Genomic DNA, 23148 nt, shown 5'->3' on the forward strand with positions numbered 1-23148 from the left:
TCTCCCTCCTTGCTAGAGAGCTGTAGTGTGAAAGTACTAGGAAATACAGCACAGCACAGGGTGTATTATCTTTCTTGTGTGCTCTCATTCTGGGCTCCCCAAAGCTGTGGAAAGCACTCAATAATTCCAAATGTTTATCTAACTTTGAAATGCAATGTTGATTCTTCTGGCCCCAACATACATGAAGTATACTTTATTCTCAACCATAGAGAACAGCAGTGAAGATAACTTTGAAAAATTTGCTGTCACACAACAAATCAAAATCAGATCTGAGCCTTTATTTCAACTGTAAACTGCAACTAACAAGTCTGACAACAACACAAAACCTTGATATTGTAACTTAAACCTACCCTGTATCTATTAACCTAACACAAGTTGTAAGAGACAGAAAAAAGGAAACTCATCAGTCTTTAGTCCTCAATAAAGTCATCTCAGGATGTCTGGCAAACACACCCACAATGATTTTGCAGGATCAGATCCTCTTTTTCCTTGCCCAGTTTTCTTTTTTGAAGCTCAAGATCTCTCTCACAATCAGCCACTGCCACCGAGACTCCTGAAAAATTCTTTCTCTCCTCCTCCTCAAGTCAAAATATATAATTTTCAGAAATTTGCTTTTAGCAACACTTGCAAAGAGGGCAAGACATTTTTGAGACAATAGTCACACTGGGTGCTCCAGCTGAGAACCCTTAACTGAGTCTTTTTCAACATTCTCTCAAAATCAGACTTGTAAACTTCTTCAAAGGGGCAACTCCAAAATGCTTAAAGTCTTCTGACTGTTTCAGATAAGCAACTGTGACTTTGTTTATCAAGGAAGGACACACATCCAGACACGAATAGTTTGGTTCACCTGGGCATAAACTGGGGCCTAGTACTTCTGAAGATGCTTGAGGTGTTTCACCTGACAGATTAAAGCTCCAAGAGAGTGGATTAAATACAGATTAAATAACATCAGTATTCTGATAAAAGAGTGCAATGGAGGAAAAGTTGTGAGGCCTAGTTTTGACAATTATTTGCTCTATGAGCTTGCAAAAGGAATTTTCACTCTCCTTTGCTATATATTTTCCATGAAATTATACAGGGTACATCCTGAGAGTCAAACTGAAAATAAACACGATTAAAGTAATCAGTAACATCAAACACTTGGTCCATTTCTCCAGATCAGACAGCCCCTACTAAGACAGTGACTATTCATTTATTAAATTCTGGGAGAAATAAGATAATTATCATTAACTTCAACAAACCAAAATACATGTGCTGTAACACTTTGCTGAGTTAGCTGAAAGCTCTCCTTACAGAGACGTGCCGCCAACTTCTAACACCATTGAGAAAGTTCATGGGCTGGTGCAGAACACCTGAGACATTGGTAAGCTATGTAAGCACCAAATAATCTCTTTATATTTGCAGTAAGACATATTTCATTAAAAACTGGTAATTCTAAGCACTATTATTTAGGGATTTATTAAGACAAACTAAGAAAACATTCAAGCATCTAAAGTGGTCTTATGTTCTGAATCTGTACTTTCCAAATAGCTAATTTAATTTACTCCAAAATTAGCAACAGCTACATGGTGGTAGGAGATTAGATTATGAAATTTAGGCAAAGTGATTTTTTTCATGGTAACATGACAAAAGATATCCCTAAGTCTAGTGACTAAAAAGTCCCAAAATACAAAACCAACAACCCTCAGAACTCCTATTAAAATCAAAGATTCAAAGTGCAAACAGCACTGTTCATTCCAAAGAATCTCATTCAATATTCTATAGGTTTGCTCCATTTAAATCAGTTACACAGAATCTAGTCCAAATCCAGAAATTAAGGGATGTGTATCTGACAACTCAGTACTCAAATCCACACCTTTTCTGTCACACTCCACAATCACATACAGAATCACAGAAGTGAAGGTTCCACCAAAGCATCTCAATCCTTCTGGGAATAATCACCTGACTTTCTTTGCCTAAGCACAAGTAAGAGACTGTGAATCTTTGAAACTTACCTGTAGCATGCCAACTATTTCCACTTTATTAAAAAAGATGAAAGAATGAAGTGTTGACAGCATATTTTCCTCAAAAACTGAGGGAGTGGGTAGGACCATATCTTGAATATACTGTACTCTGTATGTCTGATGTATTTTTTGCTTCAGCTCTGGATCAGATATAGGTATCACCTCTTTAAATTTTGCTGTTTTAGTCAGAAATTCCCTGTGTTTCCGTGACTGCGATAAAGACGGATCATATTCTAGGCATCCAATTACATCCATTATACATTCCTCTGAAAACATGACTTCAAAAAGTGCAGTTCTGTTCAAAAGGAAAATTCCCTTAATAATTTCATATAAGTGGTGTAGTCCTTCAATGTTCTCCAAGTCTTCGCACACATGAAAAATTTCTAAGAGCTTCTTAATATAGCCCTCATTTTCCAGTGCTAGGGCGAGTTTTTCACGGCGTAAGGGCGAAGGCAGGGAAGATGCCACGAGTTCTGCGATCTCTTCCAGCCGGCTGAGCTCACAGGATGGCAATTCCAGACCTGGTGATGACATGTCATCAAAGCGCTCCTCCTCAGATTCATCAACAAGATCCTGAGTAATATCCACAGAAGGGTCTTTGCCTTGAACCTGCAAAATAAGAAGTGTCAAAAAGTGGAGTTTAATTTTACAGTTATTTGAATACTTTTTAAAAAATACCATTTAAGTATCACACATTTTTAATTTGTATGAGCAAAATAGAAATGCAAATCTAGTCTGACATTGAGTATAGCTGGTTTGGAAAATAAAAGAGATAATGAGAAGATTTCTTCAAATAAAAAGCTTTCTAGAACTGTTTCCAGATTAAACATTTAACTTTATTTATTTATTAAAAATGGGAGGAAGAATAAGGAAAATACCTTCATTTTCCGAGTACTTCAAATAAAAACAGAAATTTGCATTTATTAATATGGACGGCAACTTCTTAATAGACTACTGAACTAAGCTGTTTGTTTCCGGCCTTTATTCTCTGCAGACAGATTTTCAAATGCAAATCAGTATTACATTATTCTAGTGATAGCTTTAAACATTTATCTATAGGCTATTAACTGCTCTTGATGCTTTTCAAAGCTTCCACTACCTCAAACAGAGGAGAGAGGCCAGTCTTGCTAATTTATCTGTTTTCAGTTCTGGAGAGCTGCAAGTCAAAATCTGTTACTGTGCACTTTCTAAATACTCAACAGAGACACAGAGTCTTCTCTTAAGAACAAAGAAGTTCAAACCAACATTGACAAAACAACAGAGGAAAATTGACTGTCAGAAAAGTAATGCACAGGACTTGCAAGTATCTCTCCAGAGATATGAGGAAACTGTGGAAAGTATGAATTAGTAAAAAAATGCACAGATGCCTGGGCAGCAGAGTGTATCAGCTTTAATGACACCTTAATTTTAGCATCTGCTTGGAATCTGATGTCAAATTCAGAGAAACACTGCTCAGCAGAACAATAGAAGGTGCTGTTGTTTTTAATCTTGAAATTCAGCAAAAAAAAACCCTGGGAGAAGTAATGCTTCATTTATAACAGCAAGCCTATACTCAGAATGGTGCTAAACCCCACATATTGTTCTGCTTATAGAGCAGCAACCACTTTCTCTATAAATGGTATCAAAACTTTCAGAAGAAGTTTTAATGACTGAGGAAGCTTAAGATCTGTAAAGTACACTGGACACAATTACAAAGCATGGCCTCAAAACAGGATATAAATACACAGGTTTCCTACAAAAATATGAGATCTTTACATGAGGGTGAGGAAACTGGGCTTCTTATCTGGGTGTTTCCTAAGAACAAAACTTCCCCCTGTCCCTACTTTGTTTCTGTCCCCAGCTTTTGGGCCATTGACTGCTAGGGTTCTTGGAAATGTTTCTGTACTTATTTACCTAAGTGGTACACTGCTGAAAATAGTCATTCTTAAAAAAAAGCAATAATCTATACCCATGTAATTGTGAAACCAGATTTCTTTTGCTTTGTTTCTGAAATTACTAAAAACACACTTCAAAAGCAGAGTGGGGAGAGCTAGATGTTTGTTGAGAAAAGAAAGAGAGTGCAGAGAGAGATTTAGAGTAATTTAGAGAAATCCCACATACTGCAGCACAGAATTAAGAGAAGTTGTAATGCTTGGAAGGGAAGAAAAAACTCAAACAAGAACTGAGAAAGTGGACTAACATCAGTGAATATATTGATTAAACTCTTTTGTGTCAATAGTTAATACCCAAACAAGTATTACTCACAAACAACACTGATTCAATGACTATACAGTCATCTGGCTGTAGTGGTAAAACATATGTTAAAATATATATGCTATGTATACATTCTTTGATTCTTAAAACATTATCTTTAAGGTGATGATACAGGGATGGAGCTATCTCCTACTATCAGATTAATCAAAAAAATTATGTTGAATAGAAAGACCTGAAAATGCTCTAAAAAGTACCCAAAACTTAGATTAGGTCTGTATTAAATTTCTGGAGGAAGGAGAAAGTTTTTAAATTGAAAAATGCAGAATTTGGGAGAGCTGGCTATAACAGTAGTTTTTACTTTCTATTTACTATTGTTCAAACTCTCAGAACAGCCTGTAAGTTTTGAACACAAACATTTAGATGAATTCGGTTGTCTCAATCTCACATTTATCAAACTTACCTGACATATTTTTTCCCATATTTCATCACAACCTGCTTTTTCTTGAAAGCTAAGTGCCAAATCATAATTTTCAGCTTCAGACCACACAATCAAGGTATCCTTTAAAGAGAGGAAGAGTATTTTCAGGCAATATATTTCAGTTTTATTAGCCTAAATAGTGTTTAAAGAGTAAAATTTTAAAATAAAAACAGCCTGACACCTAATTATGACAGGACAGTATTACAATACAAATGTAACCATCACACTTTATAAATTTTTATATGTTTATATGATTAAAAACATTCCTGCATAAATCAGAAGTTCCAGAAAGATATAAAAAGTCTTTGTTCTTATTTTATGTGACCATAATATTGTAAATCTCAAGAAGTTTGACCTAGAAAATGCACTTCTACCTCAGTGTATTCTCTAATAAAAGACAGTAACAAAAGCAACAGGTTTTGTGGGGTTTATGTTAGGGGTTTCTTTAATGTTTCATTTGGACCACATAAAACTGTACTTTTTCTGTAGAATGAAAGTTACAATTTTTTTTTTCATTTTTGTAGGCCCCAGAAGACATTCTGCTAATGCGCAGAACAGCTGTTTAAAATCTAGTCCCAAGATGGCTACAAACTTTAAAGAGGAGAAACACCACAGTTCCCTGCCGGGGACCATAGGCACCCACTACACTGAGTCATGTGTGAGAGTTTTACTTATTTCAAACTACAATTCTGGAAGAAAAATACTTGAAACTACTTCTAGAAAAACTAGAAACTACTTGAAACCATGCTTAGCTATGTTCACTTCCTAGACACTGAAGCTCTCATCAACTTACTAGGCTAGTTCAAGAGTTTATCTGAGCGCTCCTATTGCATACAAAACCAATATATGAAAGGGGAAGCTGTGCTGCAAGCAGCAATGTCAAACACACTGACAAGGTATTTGATGGAGTAGGTTACAGAGAGTCTACTAAATAACTCTAAGAATAACTAAATAGAAAATAAAACTCAATTAATAAAAGAAGAAAATAAAATCAGCATTGTTCTAATGTATTGAATAGAGTTTTATTGTTAGTCTTTTGTCTTCCTCTAACAGCTGAAATGCAGCCACAGCAAATACACACAGCTCCATGAAACTGCATCATTTCAGCCAAGTGCTAAACCATGCATTCACTCAGTAGGACAAGAGACATGGGACTTTTTCTTATACATAAAATACAGAATTTCTACTTCATTAAGTACAGATTTTGCTCAGAGTGATATTAAAATGACTAAAAAAGAAACTTTACATTTAGATTTTGATATGCACTTACTAGAAAACACCTTAAACTAAACTGTTATCTAAACAGCACAATAAGCCAGCTCCAATGGGATTGTCAAGCAATACAATATAATCAATTTGCCATTACCAGAGCAGCTATACACTGCTTCAGAGGCACTAATGGCTTTACCTTGTAAATGGCAAATAGTTTACCTTTTCCTTTTCCAAAGGGTTGAGGAAGAGGTGGTACACAGAAGAAAGGGATTTAGGAAGACCACCTCCAAAATACAAAAGGAAGAAAAAAAATCATAATTAATAGTTTATTCTCTACAAGACAGGTCATGGAGCAAATTCTCTGGTAATAACAGATTGACAGCACCTGGTACTGCTGACTCCAACAGAGCAAAAAAAATTTAGTTTGCAAAAATCTGAAAAGTGAAGATCTCAAACAAAAAGTTTTTCCCTTTACCATCTTTAAAAAACAGTATGTTAAGTGTAGGTATCAGGTTCAAATTCTAATACATTTATCTCTCCAACTGTATTTCTACCGCAGTAATTTTCAGGCCACTCTCTCCTTAGCTTCATACTGAGTAGTGCTGATTTAATTAAAAAAACCCAAGCAACCCTAACACCAAATTTTAAGTACACTCTAGCAGAACTTGCAACACTCCCATCGAATTACATTTCCACCCAGGTGAAAGTAGTTGGATTTCTAAGTAAGTAATTTCCAAAAGACCAAAATGTATTTTCTTCATGATAAAGAGCACAACTAACAAATGGGGAAATGACTAAAAGAGCACTATTAAGGGCAGTGCTATTTACATTAACTGCTTAAGTTTAATAAACAAAAGCTTTAAGTCTCTGAATAAAATCCAGCAACAGATCAAGACATAGAAAGGAAGGCAGGCAGAGAAAAATGAAAGACAGAAATTTAAACCTGCTTTTGAAAATTGGTCACAGATGTAGAAAAGTGTATTTGGCCATAGCATAGCAATTTTTCTCTTTAACAAGATCATCTACCACTAAACATGGAAGCTCACACCTCCATACAGTCTGATTTTTTTTAGTTATTTCTTCTTTGAAAAACAAAACAAAAAATTGCTTAAAGAAATCATTTGAGCAGCCGAACAATCATCTTCCAGTTTGTTTTATCAGTATTAGAAAAGTGTTTTCCAATTGCCAACATTAAAATTTGAAATTATTAGCATCTGTTGTCTTAGCACAGAAGTGTTTCATATATTACAGTTCCTCAACAGAAATCTACCAACTGCTGCTCTCTAGATCTTTAGTAAACTGTATTTGTATGTACAACCTTTCTTGAATGAAAGGGCTTTTAAAAAGAAAACACAGAACATGAAACAAAAAGCACTTCATTCTGCTGTGCAATATACAGTTTTGTCTAACTTTAAATTCTCTGTTAAATGCAGACAGTTGTGACTATAATTTCATTTCAATCCTACAAAGCTTATAATCATCAAAAAGAACAGTACAAGACTCATACATGTATGAAGAAATGACTGAAGGAAATTCCAGATGGAGTTAAAGATAGAAGAATCACATCAATAACAGTCTACTTTCAGATTATTTTATTGAAAGAAATCTTTGTACATGCTTGATCTGACATTTCCTCAGTGTAAGTGGAGACCACTAACTACTCTGGATCTCTCAGCTGGAACTGAGAGTTTCTGTTGCTTCCTAATGTCAAATATTACTTCTTGAAACTTCCAGAAAGCAACTGAAATTTTTAAGACTGCCTCCTCCATTCAAAGAGAAAATAGGAGTAAGGATAAATATGGTTAGTAATAGTGGCTATTGGTTAAAGTGGTAAGGAGATAAGTCTTGCACATTACATCTTGGCAAGCATAAAATCTTCAATTTCATTTGATTCATAATAGCAGTTCTGGCTCAGATGGAGCAAAGACATGTCCTTTGTTGTTGCATTTCATATAAAATATTAGCATCTACATGCAAGGAACTGGATGGGATAATTAAGACATCTAAAAATTGCTCTTATCTTGTTTTTTGTAAACAATTAAAATGTGAAACAGCAGTACATAGCTACACTGTGCTAACTGTCACAAACCTGGACAAAGGTTTTACTATTGAAGGATCTTATACTGAGTTCTCTGTGACAACCTCAGCATTCTAGCTTCTCATATTTTCAAGATGCATCACAGTTCTTGGCAAGATCTTTTTTAAATAGGGTGATAATCAGGAGCTATTTATGTAGAGTTCATGATCTTATTCAAAGATTGAAAAATCTTTTTTTGCTTTGCAAAAAAAAATCTTGGCAGTAACGCCAGTTGGAGGTGTCATTACTATCTTAGTCCATACAAAATTTGCTGTCTCCTTAGGATCATTTACATGAATTTGTTTTCTGTTACAATAGTGCTCATTATGATTGTGCACATAAAATGAGAAATTTAAAAATTTAACCAAAATTTCTGAGTATGGCTTCCTTTTAGGAGACCTATGTACTTAACACTCCCATAAGGAGGTATCAATCATTTCTATGGGTGGAGGATAGCTTTGTACACTCTAGTTCTTATAAGAGCACAGCCTGAGACAAAAATTCAGAATACAATCAGTGATTCCCGCGCTGCTTCTCTCTCTGCTGGCAGCATCAAGCCCACATGAAGCAAGTTCTGGTTAGTTAGAGGTTCTCCAGAGGCACTGCTGTGTGCTATGGTTTTGTATGAAACATCATGCCTCAGAGGCTAACCTGCAATAATTTAACCCAGGAAACAGTGGCAGTAGCACTGAAGAAGGATAGGGTTTAGTATCTACCCTATGACTTTTCATTTTTTTTGAAACTATTGCCAAAAGGCTTCTGACTTACCTCAAGATTAAAAAGTTCTTGATACATACTATCAGTCTAAAGTTCTTGCCGCAGCACTCACTAAAGGTCAACTTTTACTAGACATTAAATCAGTTCTATTTAACTATCAGAAAGCTGATTAGTAGGTGTCTTGCACAGCACTCACACAAATCTCCAAAGCAAGCTCTGGGATTTCATAATGAAGAATTTCAGAGCAACTAGTATTCAGGATTTCACTCTGCTATGATTAAATTAACAAAACTGTTACTGTTTGACAATGGACTCTCACTACTGCTCATGTTCAGGGACAAGTCTTCTCCATAACTCCAAAACCTTCTCTTGGAAGCTCTATGAGATTTAATCTACATTCAAGGAGTAGGGATGCCCTAAATTTGTTAAGTATGTCATAAATTCTTGCTTTCAGCCTTAAAAGCAAATTAATCTCTTCCTATTAGCCCTCACATGGTTCAGGCTTATGACACTTTCCTGGCCCACACAAGGTTCAACACAGCCAGGCTGTTTCTTCCCCTCTTGGACTGCCTGACTGCTAGTTCCTCATTTAATTCCTTAGATTGTTTACAGTCACAGACACTTCCCTGGACATGCCAACCCACCTTTCAGCATCTTGCTCTCTAAATACTTCCAATCAAAAGTACAGCTTCATAATTTCAGGTTTCTTTTTACGAAATAAACTTATTTGCACTACCCAGACATTTTAAGTCAAAGAGAGCTAGTGTGGTAGGTGGTCATGGCAGAATCTTCAAGCTAAAAAAAACCCACCCAAGTAATGTAACAAAGTTTCAATTCAGCATTTGGTTTCATGCACTTTTTCACCTAAAAGCTAGTTATTTGGACATGCTAACAATTCACTCAGAAAACTGATCACCATGTCAAAGGCATACTCAGACTGAGTTCCGCTAGCTTCTGTGAAAGCTTAACAGTCATACGCAACTTTTCAGTTAGTGATTTCATAGCTGTATTCCCATGAATCATAAGGAATAAAATCAGTTTATTAGTTCTGCAGCAGAAACTTGACTTTCTGGCCATACTCAGTGTCTTGGGGTAACTTCATGATGCTGAACTGTATCCTGAATTGTATTTGTCTGTTTAACCCAGAAATAAGTTTTGCACCCTTAAAACTAGATCGGAGAGTAAAGGGGGGAAGAAGGAGAAGCACTGGAATCTCTGAGGTGGTTGTATTCAAAACATAGAGATAAGAGCTTCAGCTTTGCTCTCTCACAGATTGTGTTGTCTGCAGCACAGAGAAGTAGGAGAGAGTTCTCCTTTGCTTTTTAGTTAGTTTTTAGCTGGCTGAGGCAGAGATGTTCCCCAGACTGGCTTTTCTTTTTCCTGGAACTGATCAGCCCTGCTCTGGACTGAAAACCCAGAAGAACAGCAGGAGCTCACACCTGTGGCCCACTGGGGCCCGGGCTGTGGCATTACCCCACACAGGAGGGACTGGCAAGGGACTGAGCGAGCCGAGCTACAGCCCACGACAAGGACTTGCTGAATTTCCCCATCTCTTCAGAACAGTGAGAGGTTTTATTGTTTAATAATATTCATTTTTATGCTTATGAATACTTTGCTTGTTAAATAAATGTTTTTTCCCCACTTTTCACCAAGGCAATCTTTTCCCAAATCACCTGGGGGAGGGCCACTTGAATCTGCTTTCTAGAGGGACACCTTTGGAAGTTTCTTCTCAAATTTGTCCCTAAACCAGGATATTCAGGAAAAGCAGAAAAATCAGAATACACAGGAAAACAGAAATAAAGGAAAATAAACCTATGTTAATTTAAAATAGATGAACCCCACCCCAAACCCAAGAGCAGCCCACCCTGCCCCTTGTTTACTCCCTCACCCCACAAAGCCACACACTCTTCCTTACTATCTTAGCTACAATATGCACAAATTTTATTAAAATAGTTTCACTGTTGGCTTGCTTGTCACGACAGCAAGGGTATGAAGCTCATCTTCTCTGAGCATTCAGTCAGTGCCCTTTTTGATAGTTTCAAAACTTGGCTTTTTTATTAATAAGTCTGCTCTCCATTATTCAAGGATGGCCACCTTCAAGTTACATAGCTAGCAGATAGTACTCTGGATGAATTTTAGCTTTTTATTCTTGTGAGGAACTGGAAAAGAAACTGCAAAAGCAAAGGACACAAGAGACACCTCTAGGGCAGAGGCAAGACTCTGTAGGTGGAAGCTGTAAATAACTCAAGTCTTCTTTGTATCAGTTACAGAAAGGGATGCAATATATACTTCATCACTGTGTTACAGGACGCACATGGATGCATCTAAGAAAGCTGAGGATACAACTCTTTACTGTTCTATTTTTAAAGCATTACCAAATTATACTGAAAAGCTCTACCCCAGTTCACACCCATATCCAGGTTTCTCCCTAGGTAAATGCTATGTGTATAGAAGGATTTTTAATCATTTAGGGCTGCTATAGGAAAAGGCATTGTCCTAATATACTAGTGCAATTATTCATTTTCTGAATGAAGATCACTTGTTGAAGAACAGCATCTTTCTCATTAACATCCTGAAATTTCAATGCCTTAAACCCCCCAACCCACAATTAAATATCTTCTACCTTTACTAGAATATTAAGAAAACAACAAACAACAGAAGAAAAAACTAAGTATTCCATGTGTGACCCAGCAATGCTTTGTATAATTAAATTCCACTTACTAAAGAAAATTTGCTTTTAAGGTGAATGCTACTACTTACCCAGTAATTAAATCCAGTAATATTCCATGGCAAAGTTACTGGACCATTATTGTAACATTTTAAAATAAAAATGCCAAAAAATTTAACACAGAGTTGTAAACAAGAATACAAATCAGGCGCTCATGGGGCTGTACTGTGCACACTTTGCTTTTTCTGAAGAAATTTCTGCCTACAAATAGTACTTTAACATAAGAAATATTAAGTCCTCTTTTTGAGCCACAGGACATTAGTTTCTCAAGTTGTTTTCTTTCCTCATATGGCTTACTTTCTTCTAGTTCTAGTATAAACAGTGATGAGTTTGCCAGGAAGTGCATGGCTCAGAGCATCAATGAACTTCCACTGGTAGCATTTCCATGTTGCAGAATCAGATACACAGACCTATCTCTCTTTCTGAATATAGCAGAAAACAGCTCTTCATTGTGACAGACTAATTAATTTGACTACTGAAAAGGTAGTCAAAAAGACTGTCTAGGAATTTCATGCTTTAATGAATTATTTCAAACCTCCAGATGGCAGGTAAGTCTGGGAAGACTGAGAAGTAGACTGCGCAAACCGAAGTAGCTCAGGTTGATGTATGAAAAATGAGTCTTGAGCAGGACTCAACATCTCCCAAGTAATCTTTCTCTCCAAAGGCAGAAAGTTGTATTTACCACCACAAAGGGCAGTCACTGCTTTCAACACTGAACACCAAGAAATATAAAGCAGACAATTGGGACAAAATCATACTAACAAGCTCAGCTTCAAAGGTATAGTTTTTGTTGGGGTTTTTTTTTGGTGGTTTTGTTGGTTTTTTTTAGCTTTAGTTTCCAAGGGAACAGAGGCAGCAAGGCAAACTTGTCCTCAGGTCTTCACACTAGTATTTTCATAAATAATTATCTAAGCTATGCAGTTACTAAAACACACATATGTAAACCATGAGATTGCATAATTTGTGATATCAACAATTAACAAGACCATCTACTTCACACTAGCACTAACAGATCAGCATAGGCAGAAGGCTCTTTCACCAGTGGAAGGAGTTCACTGTTTATCACAAAGGCATCTACAGGGTTCTTTTGTTGAAGGATCCAGAACAACTGGCATAGCAAGGTTCCCCAAGAGCTTAGTACACATTACGTCTCCTTGCTTCCAACCACAGATTGTTTCAGTCAGTCCAATAAGACTGTTTTTCTTACAAACCTCATGTCAGCCCAGACAAAAGTCAGAACCCATCAATTTATTCCATTAGATATTCAAAGTGTCCACAAGCTGCATGCTGTGTCACAGTAGAAATGAATGCTGCTATGCGCCCCTTAAAATAGGTTCATCCTCACAACAAAATTCTGAGATAAAAGCCTGGTAAGATCATAACATCACACAGCTACTTTGAAGTTTAAAGCCTTAGATTTCTGGGAGATTTTTCTTGAAATTTTCTGTGTGCAACTAACAACAGCAGGCAAGCTCAAAAGCAAGTCTTTTATTGCAGGCTGCAACTTCACTAGTAGTGAGATGACCTGAGTGACCTTCTGCAGTCAAAAAGAAATACCTCGCTCACTCTTCCATCTCAGTTGCACAAATGGATCTTGTGTAAGGTGGTTTGAAAGTTCTGCCAGCATAGAGAGTTACCAGTTTTTGAAAAAGGATTTAAAGTACCAAGCTGATTTTCTTGTGGCTTTATTAAGTTTAAGCCATTCAGAGTTCTAGAAGCAGAGCTGGAAAAAACCTATTCTTTCTTTCAGCTGCTAAGCTCCAAACTTAGCTCATCTGGAATCAGGTTTAAACTCTGAACTTGACTTTTACTAAGGGAAAGGATAAGTAGGCCTCACATGAAAGAAAACAGGCTACAGAGCAGACTTAATACACCAGGAAACATTTGGTATTTCTAAGGCTCAGAGTGGAGCCCCATATTCAATTTATATTAGAAACTGGTTTGGTTAAATATGAACAATCCATCTCCAAATATAAATATCTTTCTATGCAGCATTTGAAAGCTTTAAAACCAGCACCTCACCTTCTCCAGCACAGAGAATGTACAGTGCTACACTAATGGGACAGACTCATGTTAATTATTTTTATTTCTCTAACCATGTTTTCACAATTATTTATGCAGCACTAAATTACAATGTGTGTCTGACACAGAGCAGGAAATGCTGTTCCACTGACCAGCATGTGGGGTGGTTTGCACCAATCTTGCAATTTTATGCTTCCTTGAAGTAGGTTTGATGTGGCACAAAGCCTACTGATACAAAACTCACCCCTCAGTGCTCTTTTAACCAATTTAAGCCAGCAAATCAAGCTTACACCAGATCAGCACTTTATGCCATAGAGCTGTGAATATTCAGCGTCACTTCAGGCCCTTTAAAGCTCAAGTTTATCAGAGAACCATGACCTCAAGCTAGTCAGGATTACAGCTAAAACTTAGTCTGCTTAGCATTTTCACTGGTCTTGTCCTTACTCCCTGGAATTGATCCTCCAGACCCACACTGCCCTTATCAGTTGCTCAGTATCAGCTGCTTATACAGTGCACTACGAATATATCAAGACACAGGAACAGGTTAAATTTTTCAAGGAAGGGTATTTTTAGCCCATACTGGTTCTCCCCACTCAGTTCAAAATACAATTCTACAAACAGCTGCAGTGACAAAACTACTGGGACTGCCTGTGAACAAAACAACAGTATGTCCATACCTGTGATAAACTTTTAAAGGTGAAAGACTGAAGAGTGTTTTAACACATTAACTATACCTGACAAGATTTTACAAGTCTGAGCTGACCAAACAGGCAACAAAATACAATCTAGTTCAGCATTTTTAAACCTGTAAAGGCAATTCCCAGCACCCATGAAACAAGCACAACAAATAAAGTACAAAGCCTACACAGTTCACTTCTCACCCATCTCAGGAGCATTCTTTAGGGACTCACAATGTAAGGTTTAAATAATTGAAGCAATGTGCAAACTAAAGGTGAGAAGTTGCTTCTATGAACACAGAATGCTTTGGAGCAGTAGTAACCCATACCCACCTTCTAAGTAAAAGACAAACAAAGGTTAACATGTAAATAGCTTTAAAGCCTTCAAGTATTTCCCTGAATAAAAATACATTTAAAGTTAAAGCATCTGAAATATAAAGAAGAAAAAAGCAAGATGATACTAAGTTTCAGACACTATAACCCCTCAGGAACCTCAGCTACTTTGTGATTTTCCCAACAATGTTTTGACTGTCTCTCCCAAAGCAATTTCTGGTGCAAAACAGAGTGCAATTTATCTGTGTAACTTCACCAAAAAACGCAGAGAAGTAACACATGATCATGTAACGCACAAAAATGGTGCAAACTACTTTGCCTATTTCTGGCACATAAACATAAAATATAATTTGCAATAGAGGCAAAAAAAATTAATATATTGCTACACTGTTGGCTGTATAATCTTAAAGACCCAGCCTTTAAACATAAGGAAAAGAAAAGGATGTTTACCTGTTGCTTCTGGTACGCAGTGTTCGGATTAATTTTTGACTCCAAAAGAAGAGAGCCTAGAAAAAAAAAGTTCCACTTATTTATATGTGTGCTAAAATTTTACCCCCCATATAAATTTTCTGATCACTCTTTCCTTGAGCAACAGTAAGTCCCTTAACCTCTAAGAGACACTGTTCACACAGTACAGAATAATGCTCTGAGGACTGAATTTTAAACCTTTCTTATTCTGAGTAACAACTTTTCTACAGAAAATTTTTTAGACATGACAAAGTCTGCAAAGTCAGCACACCAAAAACATCACAACTGCATTGCAGAGATTACTTATGGCTGTTTTGTGTGAAAATGTTAATTGTGTGGTATTTGTTCTTAAAGGTTAGCTAAAATACTTATTTTCCTGGGAAGCATATCTGGAAAGTAATATTTAGAGCAGTAACCACTGTGACTGCTAACACCAGACAACTTCACACAAACTCAGAACAATGGTTTCACAGCAGGTTTTACTGATGTAAGACACAGAACAGCAATTCCATTCTCAGGTCTGTGTCTTCTTTCCCTTCCTTTTGCACGTTAGCATTCTTGTGTCACATTTAAACAATCTGAAGTGTTGATCTATGCAAAAACAACTTTTAAAACTGATTTTATTCTTGGGCCAATCACTTCCCTCATCCACCTAGCTACTCAGCTGCACTAATGCCAGTGCATGACTTAAATTCACATATCTGCAGAGCTTCACTCAGCTTACACCAAGAAATACTGATAAATTTAACTTGCACTGTCAATCATATAATTAAAATATAAGGCTGCAAGCACCCCTTTAAAGCGGCATTTCTCCGTTTACTTACCTGGTTAAATTTAGGCTTTAAGAAATGTCCACACTTTAAGAAAAGTGTTAACTTCTCAGTTTCATCACCATAGTTCTAAGGTAAATGTATTGCTAAAATATGGGCTGCTCTCCATCTGTTCATTCCCTAGCCTGGACTGATAGCAGGGGCTGAGCCAGGTGCAGCACCTTGCACCCCCTGAGGTTCACAAGGTCCCACCTCTCAGGCTACTGCAGGTCCATGTGGATGGGATCCTGTCCCTTAGGCATGTCAATCACACCACTGCAGCTTGGTGCCCCTGCAAAACCGCTGAGGGGGACTCCATCCCTTTGTCTGACACTGATGAGCATGTTAGGCTGGGGATGTGAGGGAAGAGGCTGAAGAACCACATCACAGAACTCCACTTGCTGTAAGAGGGTGTATCATAAAGAATTACAGAAATATCAGAACATTCTGTTGTCTGATAACGAAGGTTAATACTTGATGAATTTAGAAGCTTTACCAATGATTTTTATATCCCCCAGCTTACTATGTATGTGATCATCAGATACAATTAAGTATTTTTTTCAAATTAATGTACCTGTGAGGGCTGCTTGTTTCCAATTTGTAAGTCAGTTGTTCTACAAGAGGCAGCTTTCACTAAATGAAGTTGGCTTGAGAAGCTCTCACCCTGTCTCAACTGCTTTTACTCTGTTGCTTGGAGTAAAAGCAACAGACAGTGGGAGTTTACAAACTCAACACAATTCAACAACAAAACTGAAATAAATACCCCTCAAGGGAAAACAACACACACAGGAAAAGCTCTCCTGCCTCAAGCCCAAATATACTATTCAGGGTCTTTTTGAGTTTTCCCAGTTTTCTGATACACACCATCTCTGCTACCAACACAGCTTATTTGCTTAAGAGTAAGTGCATAACTAAAGAAAAAAATAATCACAAACCATAGAGCATAGAGAAGGAAAACATCTAAGATGAGGCTTACAGATGAATCCAATACATTGCTCATACTTTAATACTTTGGCCACAGTCTCAAGCTTTGAATTTAGGGTTTGCCTAAAGAATATCTAAACCCAGCATTTCCTTTTTACAATCATCAGATACACAAAGTCAGCTGTGCTTTCAAATTTCCAGCTTCTACTACATGAAGATTTAGAATATTATTTTGTTGTTGTTTTTCTGTTATTAAATTAGCAGACAAACTTCCAGAAAGTCTTTGCTGTCTATAACGACTTAATATCAGCAAGTATGACGTAGAATCTTCCAAGAATCAAAAGTAATTGATAATTTCAACATCATATTTTAATGGCTGAACACAGACCTACAAACATGTAAATCCCAACATTAGAAGAATATAATATATAACTTAAATGTCATATTTGACAAAATACTATTTTAAAAAATTGAAAACAATTGAATGCAGACACTTCATTTTCTAAGCTAGAAGAGAATGACTTCTTTACTAGACTTAGCAAAAAAGAGCATTTCTTCTCTGCTAAACCTGATGTTTGCAGGAAAGACAAATCAAGCTTTTGAAGGATTGAATTGCTTCTCACTACCACATGATTCAACTTATTCCTCACCATTTTGGACAATAACTAGAAAAATATTGATCTGGTGATAGAAACGTACTGAAAGTTAAATCGTGCTCTATAACTAATAACTGCCCCAAATCTATCCTTCTGGAGAATATGATGCTCCATTTGTGCAGTAAGTTCCCCAAAAAGGGTTCAACAAGTCAAAGATCAGTGACTAATCTACTAGTTAGTTCAGTGAGTTTATTTCATACACTAAATTTTACATGCTCAGGCCCCTTCCTGGTATGGGGCAATGTTAAGTCTTTGTTCCTTGCATGTGGAAAGCAGGCAGTAGTAACTGACATCTGAAACACAGATATATTCTTTAGAAAAAGGTTACAGAAATGTAACACCAAATACACTTCCATTCAAAGTCATTATCACTTGTTTGAGATGCTTTTGTCATAAGCATTACTTTCTATGTAGGTATTTTTCCATTTGTACTATCCTAGAAAATGTTAAGACTATCCAGTCTAAATACACAAATGTAAAAATAAAAATACACTCACAAAAATTCATCTTCATTGACCCAAAGACTATTCAAAGTTAGGTAAGAGCTGAAAACTCACCTTAATGCAAGCTATGTTTTGAGTAAATGCTCCAAAATTATGCAGATCTAGTTATTTTTTAAATTACAGCCATGAATGAATTTATATAAAGGTAACTGCAAAACACTGTAGCCAAAAAATATCTGAAACCACCTATAAAGAAGGAAACTGACTTGCAGAATTCTATTACCCGGCACTGTAATGCATTACAGCACAGCTGGGGGTTTTGTTAGTAGAAAACACCATTCTGTGCTGCAGAAGGAATCTGTGTATAGGGAAAGACTTGCTCAAAAGAGATTACTACATACAGATATTCGATGCTATTTTCAATTATATTTAGAGACATCAACTATCCCAATTCAACAGTCTCAAACAGCAAATCTGCAGCTTTGTTTATAAATACACATATGGAAGAGACCAGTTAATCTGGAGAGCATGCTGCTGCTCTCCCACCAAACCGTTACATGGAGTCTTCCTCAAAAGCAGGAAAAAAAAAGTGCTTCTCGTTACCCTCACCAGTATAAGCATGTTTACATTTAAATGAAAGTTTCAATTCAAGAGCTGTTTCTTGCAAGATGCACACAGAGGTTTAAGTTCTGCAATCAGTTCTGCTGTAACCCAATCACAGAAACTCAAGAAACAACTCAAATTGAGGCCCAAGAAAGTGTCCTACAATTCCAAGAGAATTTTCCTGAATTTAAGACATTTCTGGAGGGACAAACCCATATGTTAAGGAAAGGGGAGAACCAGGAGAAAAGAAACAAAAAACCAAGTAATTTTCCCCCATGCTTTTTCTCATTTTGATCTAAGATAAATGCTGTGTTGCTTACCTAAAAACAAGCCAATAAAATCAGTCCCTTGAGTTTGAACAAGGCAAAAAAAACTTAAGCCAAGTTTTGTCTAAGCCTGCCAGTTGTACAGCTTTACTGATAGCTGCACTACAGAAACAGCAAGGAAAGGCCCTTGCCCCGTGGCAGAAGTCATTAACATACCGACTTCAGAAGCAGCAAACAACAACTGCTAAATGAAAATGATCAGAGTTTCTGAAAGAGAGCTCACAAATATGGCCTGCAATGGAGGAGTTAACTTTCACTTGTCAAAAAGTTTAGATACAGAGCCAGTAAGTTTTAATTAAAGGTTTAAGCTTTCAAATTAACACAAAGTACTTGAACAGAAATGTTCACTTTAGAGGTTACTTCAGTCATCTGGGCTCAGAATGAAAACAAGGTGATCTGAAACCATACAGTAAACCCCAAGAAGCACAAAGACATTTTAAGAACAAGGTAGGACACAGTAGCCTAAAATACCATGTCAGAAACGGGTAAGAAATCAAAGACTTCTGATTACACACAGACTCACATGGTAGGTGATAATTTGTGAGAAAATATTTCACTCTTGCTCTGCTGCAATTCAAGTAGAATACATTACAACTAGGAATCCCACAGAGAAACTTTTCAGGGTTTTAAATAACAAGTAAATAGCTATTATAGTGTAAAAAAAATTACAATTTCATGCTTCAAAGCATAATATACCTGATATGAAAGCAGTTTATGGTATTTCTGTTCTAAAATTGATTATTCCAGATTGTCTGCAATGGCTCTTTAACAGTTTAGTGCCTGGCAACATTCGAAATGCAGCTAGCAACACAACTCACTCATCTACTCTAAATTATTTTCTTTTATGATGGTGTTAAACACCAGCACAAGCTAAAAAACCACTCCTACAGATAAAAACCCCTCTTCCTCAGTTCTTATTCCTCCAACTCCAAATGACAGCTTACATTGGATGTGGCATACTGATTGTACTTCCCTTATCTGCACACCCTGACTGCGCAATAAAATCTCAACCACTTGTAAAGCTGACTACTACACCAAGTCACAGCTGCAAAATCCAGACTGAACCATGTGCCAGCCCACACGGTCAGCCAAAGAAACCACGGTAATTCTGCTGTTGATCTGCGCACAGCCAAAGTGGCCCTTGAACGGGAGTGGGAATTTCCCACACACATTAGGAGCTCCTGCTCATATCCCCAGGACCTCCCCTACTCAGGAAATGGAGCCTTCACCTTCAGGCAGATCCCGAGGTTTTCTGTCGGCTTCCTGGAGTAAGGCAGTGAGAACATGCCAGTGTGCACAGGATGAATCTCAGCTCAAAGGCTAGGAAAAGCTGCTTTAGAAATGCAGGAAGGAAGAAGTTTCATTGTGGAAAGAGGAGGAGCTGACAAAGAAAGACAATACAAGAACGCAAAGGAAACATGGAGACAAATGGTGTACAGGGCAGTTCTACTACTCAGTTCATACTACTTGTACGTCTTTGTTAACTGGGAAAATGTTAAAAATCACAATCAACTATTTCATTTAGTTAAAAAAGCATGCAAGGAAACACAAATTGCACAGTATGTAAAACACAGGTATGGCATTACCTTTTTCCAAATAATTTGCTCACATGTAAAAATGACTATTTGCCTTCAAATTAGCCCACAAACAACAGACAGTGGGAGTAAACAAAATATAAATCAAATTTTATGAAGTGTCTACACAAGCAAGTTAGAAAAACTAGCCTATTAATAGAGTGCACACTTACCCAGGACTGATACTACCTACTATATTAAGAATTTTAACTGTGTATTATTTAATACTTTGAGATAGAAAGTATGCAGCTTGAGAGAGGTCTAAAGTGTGTATCCTACCAAATAAACATCTGTGTATTGGGTGCAATTAGTAAGTTTGAGGCAGTTCCTGCTTTGATTACAGTATCTTAGCTGTGCAAGATAAAGCAATGACTTAATTTTACATTTTAATACTAATTTGTATCTTCCTTCTTCCAGACCTTCATTTATTTACAAATGAGCTGGCAACAACAGTCCAGCTCATGTTCTGATCCCACTGAAAGTTAATAAATGGATTTTAGTTTGAATCAGCTATTTCTTCACAAGGAGGTTAGGAACGGCAGTGCTTTTGATTTCTTTTCTAAAAAGAATTTAAAAAAAAACCAATCCAGAAAATTTTTAATATATAGGAGACATAACAGTTTTTAAACATGCCCCCAACAGCCATGGACAGTATCTATGACAGAACATACTGTAAAAATGAGCCAAAAAATTTAGTGATAATTATTTTAATTCCCTCCTCATGTTGAAATTAAACTAAATCTATTTCCACTTTGAATGTTTTCTCTTGCAATATGAAGCTGCTCAAGGTTTAAATGCATCTTCCTCACTGTAAAATAAATAAAAACCAGGTGTCAGTTTAAACTTCCAAAGTATAATCAAAAAACTACAAGATCTCTCTGGGGGCTTATCAGAAGCTCAATTACCAAAATCCTCCTTAGATGACTGATTCTTCCATATCAGTTTATGATCTTTGCTGTAGGGATTACATATTGTACAGTTTATCACAACTTTCCCAAAAAGTAAGGATTAATGATTCTCAAGTTGCTTCTCATCCTACTTCCTACGATCAAAAAGCTTAATAAATAAAATTACAAGGTCTGTTGACAGTCAACAGCTACAACTAGATCTACAAGTCACTAAATACAGTAGCTATACATCTAATGAAGTAGTAAGTCATGCACTGACAGATTTTAAAAGCAGAATGGTACAAGGCTAATACCGTGAAGTACACATTTTAAAATCTCTCATCACAGCAGTCATGAACTCAACCAACAGTCAAGACTAGCCCAAACATGTAGCTACAGGGCTAGATATTACTACTGAATATATACTACTGACATATGCTCCCAGAAACCATGAAAGAAGTTGATAATCCATCATTTTAAATTTATTTTCAGGGAGACCTAGAACTGCTGAAGGGCTGAGTACTCCCATTCCATTAAAAAATAAAAAAAAGGCAGCTCTGAAAATGCTGTTCTGTCCACTGTGTTGTCTTTACTACCATAACTGTACTTTGAAAACCGTTGACAGCTGTTAGAACGTCTTACATAATTCTAAAAACTACCAAAGAAAAGGGTAGGTGGAAACAGAAGGGTGTTAGCCATCCAAGGATCTCCTAAAAACAAATACTAAAACCCAACATCTAAGTTTTGAACAACTTTCATGAGGGGATCGCTTCCAGAAAGATCCAGTGATCAGTTTTGAAACCAGACCAGTAGATACTCCAAACCCATGCAAGATCTACAACGAGACTCGAACGCATTTTGTATGCAACAATGTGTATTCAGTAAGTGCCTACTATGCTTGCACTTGATGACAATCTTCTGTTTCTTCCACCTGGCCTAGCACGAATGAACCCTGGTTAGTGCCCACTCGCTTTTAGGAATACCATTTGAATTATGCAGCAAAACATTAACGCAACAGACATAAAGCAACACCCAGTTCCTTTTCTGGGTAGGACAAGGAAAGCCCGTGCCTTCAGCCGTACGCACTTACCATCACTCTCTGCCCTGACTAGCAGGGACATGCCCTTGAGCCTCTCCACGTAGCAAGAGGACACATGCCCTGTGCCTCGATCATCCCACTGGCGGTCCTCATTTAGCGTGTAAACCTTCACCCTCCGCCGGGTGTCCGTCATCCTGCCGCCTGCCACACCGCAGCCACCACTCTGGCCGGCAATCGCTGCAGGAGCACCAGGCTGCTCGGGGGCCAGGCCCCCCTCAGGGGAGGGGAGCGGGAAAGAAGGCAGCAGCCCCACAAGGGCACGCCAAGCAAGCTCTTCTTACTCCTCTTCAGTGCCCCAACGGGATCCTCATAATCGAGGGTAACAGGATTGGGGAAGAGGGAGAAACAAGAGGTGAAGATGTGAAAAAGGGAGCTTCTCCTTCAGGTACAGTCAGACGCTGCACAAAAGGCGAGTAAGCCTAGGCAGGGAGGGCCGCAGAGAGGAGAGAGGCTCTTTGCAGGGCGAAGGGCAGGCAGGAGAGGCGGTGAGAAAGGAGCCCGGAGGAGAAGGGGATCCACGGTAGTGGAAGCGGCGGCGGACTGCAGCCGGCCCAGCGTGACAGGAGCAAGCGTTCCTGGAAGCCGGACCCCTGCCGAGGAAAACAGGGGGGAAGCTGGTGAGGCCGGAGGGAATCAGAAGAAGGGAGGCAGGCGGGAGAGGGGCCGCTCGCCCCGGCCTGTAGCCCGGCTCTATTGTGCAGCAGCTGCCCAGGCCCGAAGCCCCTCGCTCGCCGTCCGTCAGCGCGGGGCTCCAAGGAGGCGCCCTCCTTCCCGCCCGGGCTGCCTGGGGCCTGCGGACACTGCCCGTCCAGCAACAGGGTGAACGGCCAGCCGAGCTCAGCGCTCCGTCCTCTCCATGGGCTCCGGTCGCAGGCGGCGGCTTCACTCCCAGCCTGACTCCGCCGCCATGTTCTTCTTC

The 23148-nt window shown here is 38.0% G+C and overlaps 1 protein-coding gene across 1 annotated transcript in view; it reads right to left on the reverse strand.

The window, feature by feature from the left end:
• The window catches only part of PPP4R3A (protein phosphatase 4 regulatory subunit 3A), a 41048-nt gene extending 18283 nt beyond the window's left edge, over positions 1 to 22765 (reverse strand). The window contains exons 1-4 of the mRNA XM_030949269.1: positions 22221 to 22765; positions 14891 to 14946; positions 4657 to 4755; positions 1995 to 2612 (exon numbers count right to left, since the gene is read on the reverse strand). Coding sequence (XP_030805129.1) covers positions 1995 to 2612; positions 4657 to 4755; positions 14891 to 14946; positions 22221 to 22362 — 915 coding nt within the window. The 5' untranslated portion in view covers positions 22363 to 22765. The remainder of the gene's footprint in view (positions 1 to 1994; positions 2613 to 4656; positions 4756 to 14890; positions 14947 to 22220) is intronic.
• Between the last annotated feature and the right edge of the window lie 383 nt (positions 22766 to 23148).

Source organism: Camarhynchus parvulus, chromosome 5 (assembly GCF_901933205.1).
Source record: "Camarhynchus parvulus chromosome 5, STF_HiC, whole genome shotgun sequence".
Classification (NCBI taxonomy): domain Eukaryota; kingdom Metazoa; phylum Chordata; class Aves; order Passeriformes; family Thraupidae; genus Camarhynchus; species Camarhynchus parvulus.